The sequence below is a fragment of the Rhinoderma darwinii genome, chromosome 2 (assembly GCF_050947455.1).
Source record: "Rhinoderma darwinii isolate aRhiDar2 chromosome 2, aRhiDar2.hap1, whole genome shotgun sequence".
Taxonomy (NCBI): domain Eukaryota; kingdom Metazoa; phylum Chordata; class Amphibia; order Anura; family Rhinodermatidae; genus Rhinoderma; species Rhinoderma darwinii.
In genome coordinates, this window is record NC_134688.1 from 268,646,987 (window position 1) to 268,660,040 (window position 13,054).

At 37.4% G+C, this 13,054-nt stretch overlaps 1 protein-coding gene across 1 annotated transcript in view; it reads left to right on the forward strand.

Annotated features, from left to right (window-relative positions):
- Nucleotides 1–7,189, forward strand: part of EPHA10 (EPH receptor A10) — a 615,889-nt gene extending 608,700 nt beyond the window's left edge. The window contains exons 16-17 of the mRNA XM_075853250.1: nucleotides 4,325–4,489; nucleotides 5,018–7,189. Of these exons, the coding sequence (XP_075709365.1) occupies nucleotides 4,325–4,489; nucleotides 5,018–5,132 (280 nt within the window). The 3' untranslated portion in view covers nucleotides 5,133–7,189. The remainder of the gene's footprint in view (nucleotides 1–4,324; nucleotides 4,490–5,017) is intronic.
- Nucleotides 7,190–13,054: the final 5,865 nt, after the last annotated feature.

The window sequence follows — 13,054 nt, forward strand, 5'->3', positions numbered from 1 at the left end:
ATTGGCTATTGGAATATGATTTTTCAACCATGGAGTAAAACAGATACTAAAACAGGATTTAGCTGTTACATCACAGTACAGAAAAATAAAAACATTAATTGTTCAAGGTAATGCACTGCTGCTATATGCAACAATTGCAATCAAAATCAATGACATAGAAAAAGCTGCAAGACCGAGACACCCCACGGTTCTAGAAAGAATAATTTAGATCACCATAGAACTCTGTTGGGATCTAAGCTCAGTTAAGTGTAAGTGTGGGAGATCCGGGTGTTACGTCTGTAATACAAAAGAATGAAATGCAATCGTTTTGCAGCCCTCTAAAACCAGCCTTATAGACATTTGATATGTCAGATCAGAGCCACACATTATTGAACTCAAAAGATGATCTTCAGAAGTTCAGTACCTTTAGAACCACACAAGATATGTTTCTAAATGCCACATAATATTGAGCGGATCATGGAAAGTCATATATGTACCTGAAGCAGGAGATCCTTTTAACCGGAGCAGGAAGGTATCAATGTAAATGAGTCTGGTCAATTAGAATTTGTGGACATATTTCTAAAATGTGAATTAATGAAGATGGTTTTCCTATTTTGGGTAAGGGTTCTACATAAGCCCACTTATATTTTGATGGAGATTTACTATGATGTATACCCTTTTTATGCAACTGTGGCCAAACTTTGTATATTGAAATCCGCTTAGATCCAACACTGTTGCTAGAGATCATTGCTTCACAGTCCCAAAGACAAAATCCAATAAAGACATAGTTTGAAGAGTTTGGTGTGAAGGAACCCAAGTGGCTTGCAGAGAACCTTGACCTCAACCTTTTCCCGAACACCTTCAAGATAAATTGGAACACTGATTGCAAGTCAGACCTTCTCGTCCAACATCAGTGTCTGACCTCACAAATGTTCTTTTGGCTGAATGGGCACAGGTTCTCACAGAAACACTCCAAAATCTTGTGGAAAGTCTTCTCAGAAGAGTAGAAGCTGTTATAGCTGTAAAAGGGGCCCAACTCCAAATTGATATGTCCAACAAGCTCATTTAGGTGTGATGGTAGGTGACTAGATAATTTTGGCCATATAGTGTATAACTTGTTGGTTTTGTGCAATCCACTAATTTACTAAATAGATTAAACAGCTTGTATAGAATATCACTACATAGGGCTAGTGCCAGCACCAGACACACCTGAGCAAATGTGCAGATCTGTAGACAGGCTGCCAGTTCTCATGTCTTGGAGGAGGAGATGATTGTACACAGTGTTTAGGCTGGGAGACTATGATGAGCTAACACAGTACGCTGATCCGAACCCTCGGCTAATTCAGGCGCAGAATTATGGGCTTACGGGAGAGGGTGAAGTCCTCCTAAGTGTTGGAAAACATCATAGCAGCTAGTGCTCATCCTTTCTGGAACAAAGCGCAGAAGGAACTGACAATTAGAAATAGAACCTGCCGAGGAGTAGTAGAGCTGAAAAATACATCATACAGGTGACAATGTGGCTTATATTACTCAAGTACAGACAATGGCTCCTCCTGAAAATTCCCCTGTAATGATACTTATGCTTTAAAATAAATAAAGAAAAGAAAAGTCTTTTAAATAAACTAAAAATGTTTTGGTAATAGTTTTGCTTTAAGAAGCATTCCAAGATAGATGCAAAGTGTCTATGTCTAAATTCTATGGTGAATGGTGTTCAAATTGCTGTTATTGTCTTTATATTGAAGTCATTATGGTGGTATTAGGATTGGAATTGCTTGGAAATAATGATATATAAAAAGAAAATCAGTCTGCTCACTGAGGTCACCAATATAAGGAATATGACATTGAAGAAATGACACATAGCTCATGTATCTTATAATGTTGACTTTGCTTTCATATTTGTGTATATTATTTTTTAACAAACTGGTAAAAGTTCCTTTTCCTTGACATCCTCTTTCATGCCGTGTTTATTTAAGTCATTGTCTCTTCAAAGAATATCTTTAACCTCCTTCTAAATTATAATGGCAGTGTGATTTGTAGATGCAACTATTATCATTAAGAAAATTCTATAGCACAAGCATATTTATTACTGTCCAGTATAGGATATATATACATTAATACATAAATATATGGGTGAGATCCTATAAAATGTGGTTGGAAATGTTTTTGGCATCTTTTATTTGTAAGTCAAAGTGTTGCCCCTTCTTGGTGTAATTCAATTACCAAAATCTTTCGTAGCCACGTAACCACATAAAACAGCCGAAAGGCGCCTGTTTCCTCAAACTATCATTTAGCTTCTGGGTTTATTTATGTTTGTTATGAGATTATTATTTTTTTAGATTAGTAGATTAATAAATCTGTTTTTTTTGTTGTTGTTTTTTTTCAAAGCCACCTAATATCCAGTATATGGCTACATTACTGCTATGGATAATAAATAAACAATGCAGATAGGTGGAGGGTAGGCCTATATTGTTTAATATATTATAATTGAATGTTAAGGAGATCAATTGACACCATGACATTCCTTATTTTGTTTTTAAGGAGTTGACTGTAAAATAAAGTAATGTGTCATGTTGTACATGGAAGAAACCTATTATATCACCTTTTTGTAGATAAATACCATTTAATCCTTTTCTTTTACTTTATAGCATGTTCCAGTTAAATGCTTATCAAGAAAGACCTATCCCTACCGGTAGGCCTTATTCAGGGTCATAGCTCTGAGCATGGGCTTAGCGAAAAGTTTATGTGCCTCGGTGCAAAAGTTCAGCTTGGATATCTTCGGCTCATCTGTAACTTTAAGCTGCATCGCTCGGTCTCTTAACTGAGCCATCGATGCAGCACAAGCAGCCAGTGGCATTGCTAGGGTCTTAAAAGATCAAGGGGCACAAGTCCTAAAATATATGTTTCCCTTCCAACCCAAAAAAAATTATATGTCAGAGACAGCATATCTATAAGGATGTGACCCCTGTAGCTATACCACTAGATAAGATGAATTATTGTGGATCAGCAGACAGTATCACACATGATAGGCTTAGGTACAGCAGCTCAGCAGACAGTAGCAAACATGATTGGCTTAGATACACAGCTCGGCAGACTGTATCACACATGATAGGATTAGATACAGTGGCCCAGAAAATAAATAGGCATTGCCATTTATTGTAACAGTGATCTAACGCTTGTTCAAGTACTCTAGGGGGAGTAAAAACAAATTTAAAAAATTGTTAATTTAAAACTAGAATTGCTGTTTTTTGGTCACCTTAGTTCCCCAAAAAATGAAGTAAAAAGTAATCAAAAGGTACCAATGAAAATTATAGTTTTTACTCACACTGCTTCATCGACCAAAAAATATAAAAGTTATGGCTCTCAGATTATGGCGACACAGAATTTAAATTTAAAAAAAATGTCTTTGTAAAAGTAGTACATCATTAAAAAACAAAATATAAATGTGGTATCGCCGTAATGGTATTGACTCGCAGAATAAAGTTAACATATAGTTTTTACCACACCCAAAAAAACTATGAAGGTATAGCTGTTTTATTTCTATTCCACCCCACTAAAAAATATTTTGACGTTTTCAGTACATTATATCGTACAATAAATGGTGGCATTAAAGACTACAATTTGTCTTGCAAAAAACAAGCCCTCATACGGCTATGACAATGGAAAAGTAAAAAAAGTAGTGGCCCTTGGAAGGTGGGGCGGACAAAAAACAATAATAAAAAAAAAATGGCCTGGTCCTTAAGTGGTTAAAACTGTCCACTAACAGACTTATGATTTTAGTTTTTGCACAATACAGAAGGAAAGCATTCAAGATTTTCAATTTATATTACATATGAGTGTAATGTATGTGTTACATACTATAATCTGCACTGTTTTAGCACATGTATGAAGAAATGTACATTCTGTTTTTTTCCTGTCTTTATGATTAGAACTCTACCAGCCTGTTTGATGTTTTTTGCTTAAGTGTGTTAGGCCCCATACACACAGCTGTGCCCGTAATCACGCCGGCTGCCGCGGGCCGCATTTTCGTGCCGTGCTCCCTTACAAAGTGTAGAACCGGCACGGTTCTACGGTACAGACATCCTTCCGTAGCGATACGGAAAGGTTTACCACAGCCAATTGAACCGGGCGGGTCCGTAATTACAGGCCGTATTGCGGTCCGCAATTACTGAGTTTTTTTACGGTCGTGTGCATGGGGCCTTATACTGTATAATTGTGTTTATGGGTTATTTTGATATCTCAAACAGTACAAATCAATACAAACAAAAGTAAGAAAGAATCCACAAATGTTTCCTGCTATGGTTCCCAAAACTAACTGCAAAATTGATTGTGCCTCTTTATTTTGTAGATCACTGAGCACTTCCATTCCATTAATTGAGCGGACATTTACATCATTCCCTTCATTTAGTTCTGTGGGAGAATGGCTGGAGGCCATTGAAATGGAGAGATACAAGGATAACTTCACAGCAGCAGGGTATTGCTACCTGGAGTCAGTGTCCCGGATGACAGTTCAGTAAGTTGCTCTTTATGATAATATTTGTAAGTTATCTATAATGTATAATCATATTTTCCGCAGCAGCAAACAATGTCGACAATCTTGAATGTCATCAGGACAATTGTAGGGTCCCATAACCCACAATTTCAATTTGTGATTGGGAATTTTAAAGATTAAATCATTAAAGTATATAAATCCTAAAATTGTACCTATACCAGGCCTATTAATCTAGTGCCCTTATTATTTCCTACAGTAGGATTAGAGAGACCACCCTAAAAAGGGTCTGCTGAAATCTTCAGCCTATGTTTGTCCTAACCATACAGCAACTTTGTCATCTAAAGTAAATCCTAGCCTATACGGTATATCTTGATGAATCAGTTTTTAATCTGATGGAACGTGTTGGTTAAGGCCAAAATAAAGGAAGATTTTAGGAAACTGTATAAAACAGTGGGAATTTTTTATTGGAATGATTAAAAATAATGAGAACCTAGTTTATTCCATGACAATTATACCCGCTGTGTGAGCATTCCCATTTGATTTTTGCAGGGATGTCATGAGTCTAGGCATAACATCTGTGGAACATCAGAAAACTATTCTGAGTGGCATTCAGACCTTACGTGCTCAAGTTATACAAATGCATGGACGGGGAGTGCAGGTGTGACACGCAAGGACACAAGACAAGCTCTGGGACTGAAAAATCTAAAGGGAGAGCTGTACAGCCCCCATATCTGGCCAAGAAACATGAGCAGAAAAAGGCAACCTATAAGGGGAGGAAAATATATCTAGGATTACGCTGGAGTCAAATCCTTCCGAAACTCCCTGAAAGAAATTATGAAAATTGCCATGTGGTTATCCCATGGGTGAAGATGGCACAGTCACAAAGAAGATTTTCTCTCTTACACTGGGAAGATTGGAAATATGGCTGTGTATTCACAAACCAGTCATAGACTGCAAGACTGGCCAGATTTTAGTAGCCTTTTAACATGGCCAAGTGTCTGTATGAAGCATAGGCATACAGGGTGAGCTGGAAACGTGTGCACTTGTTTTTACATGGGGTACATTGTTGTAATATTGTGGTGCCAACTACTCCATTAACTCTAAGTACTTATGTATTTTTCTAACAACAACTGTGTTGTACTGACTCCCATAAATAGCTTTTATTTTTACAGAATGTAAAAGAAAAAAAAAAGACTTTTTTTATACCAGATCAAGTGTCCAAGTGATATGTGTTTGGTGCAGAAAGTGCTAGTCTATGTCCTTTCTCCTCCTTACTAAGCACTTTTTCCTTAGCGGCATTAAATGATGGCATCTCTCTCATGGGGCAAATGCGATGAAGCTGAAGTGGTGCAATTTGTCTTGTAGTTGAAGTTCAATGCGAGCAATCGCTTACTTTGCAAAGGTTTGTCTGACAGTTTCTATCAGCGGGGAGGTGAAATGGAGAATGAGGCAAGCATAACAGGAAAAAGAGACAATAATATAGTTATAAAGCCGTTTCGCATAAATAGGATGGTTGATGGCAAAGAAAATTAATTAAAAAAAATTGTGTTTGACATTTATAGCGTATGGCATTGTACCTGTAGGAAGATATTGCTGCAGTCAAATGGTTTTTCACACAGGGTATGTCTGATGACTTCTTAATCCCAATGTGTTAATACATAACGCTATTGTATTTCATATGCTACATTTAACCTCTACTAAAAGCAAAAAGCTAAGCCTAAAAAAGTTACTTCGTTCATACATTCATTCGTTCGTTAACTCGTTAATTTATGCATTCTGTAAAGTAGCAATTTACCTGAAGCAGATGATAACAGATTTGTCCGTACTGGTATGAATGATAAAAGCTCTGTCCCCTGGGGTGAAGGTTTCCTCTCTTCTTTCTGCCAATAACTCAATTTAATTTGGAACGTGTTGTTTTTAACCTATCTACTTTTATGGAACCGGTTGACTGGCCACCTCTACTGACTGCCACTTGTGATTCACTTCCTACAGTATAATTATGAAGAAAGAGTATCTGTTCTTAGTGAAGCATAAGGGTGATTCATAGCACTTAAAAGAATAGAGAGTGCTTGATGTAATCTTACAGAGTCTTAAAAATACATATGCCGCAACATCTCTCTCTGTCCACACGGATAAGCTCCCTGCAGTTAAGTAATGACAGCTTTGGAGACGACTCAAATGATTTGCAGTAATATATAATATTATTACTTCACTTTCTTTCTTAAGGCATAGACTAGATTATCAAGCGCCATCCGCACCACTATAGTGTTGTTTTCTTAACAGTGCATCATAAAGCCCATAAGCACATTTTGCAATTACTACACAAACGCACAAAAAAATGCCATTAGAAAACGACTTCAAGGACTTCAACACAGGTCATACAGGCAGTTGCATTTTTAGGATGGGTTCACACGACCTATTTTCAGGCGTAAACGAGGCGTATTATGCCTCGATTTACGCCTGAAAATACGGCTCCAATACGTCGGCAAATATCTGCCCATTCATTTGAATGGGTTTGCCGACGTACTGTGCCGACGACCTGTAATTTATGCGTCGTCGTTTGACAGCTGTCAAACGACGACGCGTAAAATGACTGCCTCGTTAAAGAAGTGCAGGACACTTCTTTGGACGTAATTTGAGCCGTTTTTCATTGAATTCAATGAAGAACAGCTCTAAATTATGGCCGTCAATGACGCCTCGCCAAATTCGAGGACGAGCAATTACGTCTGAAATTACGGAGCTGTTTTCTCCTGAAAACAGCTCCGTAATTTCAGACGTAAATGCAGTTTACGTGTGCACATACCCTTACGGTGCAGTATCTGGTAAAATTGTGATGTATGTGTAGAAAAGAAACATTAAAAACACCACACCTAGAGCATGCTGTACTCTTTTTTTTATTATTAGGGGGGGGGGGGGGGGGAGTTTCTCATCCGGTTCCAAAAAAAAACACCATAAGGCCAGGATCACGCACACAATTTTGATGCAGTTATTTTGGCAGTTTTTGGCTCAGTTTTTTGAGCCAAAGCCAGAAGTGGATCCATAAGCAATGGAAGGTATAAAGAAAAGACAGATGCGTCTCCTAAAAAAAACTGCCTCAAAGTCTGCAGCAAAACTGTGAGTGTGATCCTGGCCTAAACGAAACATATTTGTGCAGAGAACTTCATATTTTCTCATTGACTACAAGCCAATACAAAGAACACAGTAAAATGCTTACATAGTTTAGTATATCCCAGAGGGGAACAACATTCGCCATGTAAACTTCCGTTCAGCAGCCATGTAAACTTATTACATGCCTGCATCCTCCAATTGACCTGGCTCTGTACTGTTACGCAAAATAAGTAATGGTTAAGAATATTGATTGATTCCACAAAATGACAATTTTTTCTGTATGCTGTCATGGGCCATTTATAGACAAGAACTTGCCTGCCATAGCCATGGTATCTCTCTATGTTAAACTCCCTTTTCAAAGAACTAGGATTGTAATTGAAGCCTATCGTTACAATGTATTTTAATGAAGCCTAGCTTCTAGCAAGAAAATCTCATTTAGGGTTTAATTATATTTAACAGCACCTTTTATACTGCCAGCAAAAGTCAAATGATAGAGTGTTTTGGGTTATTAAACTTAACATTAAAAGTACATTATATTTCTCTTTCTCTTGCTAATGCAATTGTTAATATCAGAAAATGCAATGGAACTTTTGAAATGAAGTTATTGTTAGTCTTATCCTAATGGAGACCATAATTAACAACAATTCATCTTCTGTTACATTGGCGTGAATGCAACATTATTATAAATGTCATGTAACTTATATCATAGATGGAGATGTTGCAAGCAAAAGGCCTGTCTCTTTACATAGAAATATGAGAATATTCCTGAATAGTTATAAACAGCAGAATTTAGGTTGACCTTTTACATCTTTTTGTTTTTGTTTATTAAATTTTAATACACGTAGGTCTAATTATCTGTGCTGATTATTCTCATAATATATCTTTATAGCGGTTGAAGCTTTGTTTTTCTACAGAGCTCCAAATCTCTATTCTAGCCATAGAGTCAAATGACAAAATTCTTGAAACATACAGAATTTTAATATGTAACATTTTGGCAGGGTAATTGGGGCTCAGTAGCAGAAAAACAAATCTTAAAACAAAGACTTAATACTTGTTATGAAATTAAGCTGATCTAAGAAACAACATGGTGTTGAAAGGTAGACATTCACTTTAAGGGCTCGTCCACGCATTGTGGATTTGCTGCGTTTTTTCTGTCCGGAATGGCGGACGGAAAAAAATGCAGCAGAATACAGTAGCAGCATAGTGGATGACATTCAACAAATCTCAAGCATACGGTGAGTAAAAATTCCGACCAGAAATTGACCTGCATTGACCACCAACGTCACCATCTCCCAACATTGAGAAAAACGCAGCGAAATACCCAACATTTTCTGCAGTGAAAACCGCAGGAAATGGTGAATTTTCTTCCGCAGCGGAAAGTCTGCCACTTTAAACTGAATTGCTGCAGAAATATTCCCTAAAGCCCTAAAAGTCATGTACATAAAATTATAATATACTTAGGTCATGTATTAACTGGACACATATAGAGAAAGGTGCAAGAGCAAACATTTATAAAACATATAACATTTTATTGTAATCATAAAAATGATAAAAAAAGCAGTCTATTAGTGCAAATCAACCATAGGTAAAACAAATGTCTGGAGCTGTTGGCAAAACGTGTGTCGGGTGTGGTGTGTCTACCCCATGTTTTACTTACTGTTTTTGGGAAACACTGTTTACTATTTCATCACCTTTCCCCCTTGTTGGTTAAATGGATATTTGTCCATACTGTTTCAAATTGCATAGGAGTTTCTTATCTATACCATTTGGCATTGATGCATTATATATGATATATTTGTGTCTTGTACTGTTTGATAGCATGTGGTCACCCGTTTTTATGGATGATTTTCACTGATGGACTATTTTTAAATTTGTGGTTGATAACAACAAAATTGTATATGTTTTCTATATCTTTAGTCCAGCACTTTTCTTTATCTAGCGTATTTTGTGTTTAAGACGCTATGATTCTTGAATAGGGACTGTCTTTGGGTGATACATGTATTAACTAGTAAAACTATCCTGATATTTTATTATAAAGTTATCCCAATACCTATTTTATTATAAACTTTTAGCCCAATACCTCATTGTCCTAGTTTAAGCGCAGATTGCCTCGCAGAGTTTTAAGGAACCAAAGATGGAAATTCAAGCATGTGGTTGGTTCTGCTGCTCTGATCTCTGAGCAGTGGGATGACATGAAACGTTTTTGGACATTTGGAATTCTTCCTTTACTGGGCTTCCAGGTGGTCGGGATCCTGGATTTCTCTTAAGATGTTTACTCTTAGAGAGGTTCTACACTAATCTGCTTTTATACCTCTATCTGCAAAGGAATAGGGCTCTAATGGTAGACAGGTCAATATAAACCCCTTTGAAGGAGATCTACTAACATATCTATAGTAAAGCATGTTTACTTTATTTTATTTGATTCCTGTGAATTATCTGAGTTGAAAGCTCTAGACATAGTGGGTAGAGGTCTCCTGGGCCTTTGACCCCATGACAATACTTCCTGCCCTTGTGTTCTAACAGCTAACTATTAGTATAACATACACTATCTACATCATATAAATCTTCTGGCAGTTGTTCTTTAAAGTTTTAACTGCGTTGCTCTTTAGTGACATTGATTTAAAAAGTATAACTTCGTACTGAAGGATTATACATATCATACAGATGTAGTGAGCTTTAACTTGACTTTTAATTCAGATACACAGTGACAAAAAACTTTAACTTGACCTTTTCAATGGCTTAAGTGATAAGTTATCACGCTGCAGCAAGTTATCAGAGTCAAGATAGGGATTGCCACATCTATATATTCACGTGAAGCATGCAAAGTACATTCAAATACTGTAAAGAAAGTAATTATTACCTAGGAGAGACACCAAAACTGCTAGAAAAATATACACATACATGTATGTATTAATATTCCTACAGGTTCTTATTATTAGGCTTTCAAAAAGATTATCATAGAGTGTGAAGTATTGACATTCATGGCACATATTTAAACCTGCTTTATATGCATTCAGTAGAAGTAATCTGCATTTACCTTAGGGAGAGACGCTAACCTTACAAAAGCATGTTTGCTCAACTGCTTTATTACTTCTCAAATTTGCATAGTAAATTAATAAAAAAAGAACCCTCTTCTATGGCCTGTTGACATTTAAATTTATGATAAGTATTGAGAAACACTTAGCATACATATAATGTTATTCATGTAAAACTACACCCCGCTTGGTAGGATTTGAAAGGAATAGAATATCAGTCATAGCTTATGTATACTCATTCCAGGCAGATGCTTTTAGAAAATATAGACAAATAAGCTGCTAGGCATGTAACTGTATCTGAACATTTTTATTGTTTTAAGTACATTTCATATGGTTTGGGCTGCCCTTGCTTTATTATTATGTTGTATTATATATAGCAATATTATATTGGTGTTTGTTAACGTAATCATGGGCCAAAATATATTAGACGGAAATTTGTAATGGGTATGTCAACCGATACCCGCCCTCCAGTGATTCATCCAGTTTCCAAATCATAGGAGATCGATATATATACAGTGGAGGAAATAAGTATTTGATCCCTTGCTGATTTTGTAAGTTTGCCCACTGTCAAAGTCATGAACAGTCTAGAACTTTTAGGCTAGGTTAATGTTATCAGTGAGAGATAGATTATATATATATAAAAAAAAAAAAGAACATCACATTGTCAAAATTATATATATTTATTTGCATTGTGCACAGAGAAATAAGTATTTGATCCCCTACCAACCATTAAGAGTTCAGCCTCCTCCAGACCAGTTACACGCTCCAAATCAACTTGGTGCCTGCATTAAAGACAGCTGTCTTAAATGGTCACCTGTATAAAAGACTCCTGTCCCACAGACTCAATTAATCAGTCTGACTCTAACCTCTACAACATGGGCAAGACCAAAGAGCTTTCTAAGGATGTCAGGGACAAGATCATAGACCTGAACAAGGCTGGAATGGGCTACAAAACCATAAGTAACACGCTGGGTGAGAAGGAGACAACTGTTGGTGTAATAGTAAGAAAATGGAAGACATACAAAATGACTGTCAATCGACATCGATCTGGGGCTCCATGCAAAATCTCACCTCGTGAGAGCTCAGCCGAAAACTACACGGGGGGAACTTGTTAATGATCTCAAGGCAGCTGGGACCACAGTCACCAAGAAAACCATTGGTAACACATTACGCCGTAATGGATTAAAATCCTGCAGTGCCCGCAAGGTCCCCCTGCTCAAGGAGGCACATGTACAGGCCCGTCTGAAGTTTTCAAATGAACATCTGGATGATTCTGAGAGTGATTGGGAGAAGGTGCTGTGGTCAGATGAGACTAAAATTGTGCTCTTTGGCATTAACTCAACTCGCCGTGTTTGGATGAAGAGAAATGCTGCCTATGACCCAAAGAACACCGTCCCCACTGTCAAGCATGGAGGTGGAAACATTATGTTTTGGGGGTGTTTCTCTGCTAAGGGCACAGGACTACTTCACTGCATCAATTGGAGAATGGATGGAGCCATGTACCGTCAAATCCTGAGTGACAACCTCCTTCCCTCCACCATGACATTAAAAATGGCTCGTGGCTGGGTCTTCCAGCACGACAATGACCCGAAACATACAGCCAAGGCAACAAAGGAGTGGCTCAAAAAGAAGCACATTAAGGTCATGGAGTGGCCTAGCCAGTCTCCAGACCTTAATCCCATCGAAAACTTATGGAGGGAGCTGAAGATCCGAGTTGCCAAGCGACAGCCTCGAAATCTTAATGATTTACAGATGATCTGCAAAGAGGAGTGGGCCAAAATGCCATCTAACGTGTGCAAACCTCATCATCAACTACTAAAAACATCTGACTGCTGTGCTTGCCAACAAGGGTTTTGCCACCAAGTATTAAGTCTTGTTTGCCAAAGGGATCAAATACTTATTTCTCTGTGCACAATGCAAATAAATATATATAATTTTGACAATGTGATTTTCAGTTTTTTTTTTAATATAATCTATCTCTCACTAGTAAAATTAACCTAGCCTAAAAATTCTAGACTGTTCATGTCTTTGACAGTGGGCAAACTTACAAAATCAGGGATCAAATACTTATTTCCTTCACTGTATATATCTGAGAGAAAAGATGACACGAGACCATGTTTGTATGCTCAAAATCCTTCTCTGCCGTTTATTGCCAAACTCAATTACAATACTATCATTCAGAAGGGGTGTAGGCTTGAGGTTAACCAATCAGAGGCAATGTGACAATATTTCAAATTCAGCTAATTGCAGACACACAATACATTCCAGATACATCATTATAATTCTTCACACATCAGATTTGCAGGTGGCCTATCTCTCTTGGCAAGAATATTCCTGTAAGATGGGGGAGAAACACTCACATGCATTTTTGCCCTCCTCCCATCTCACTCCCTGCTCCTTCCTTTCATGCCTCGTATGGGAACCAAGGTCAAAGATAGCACAG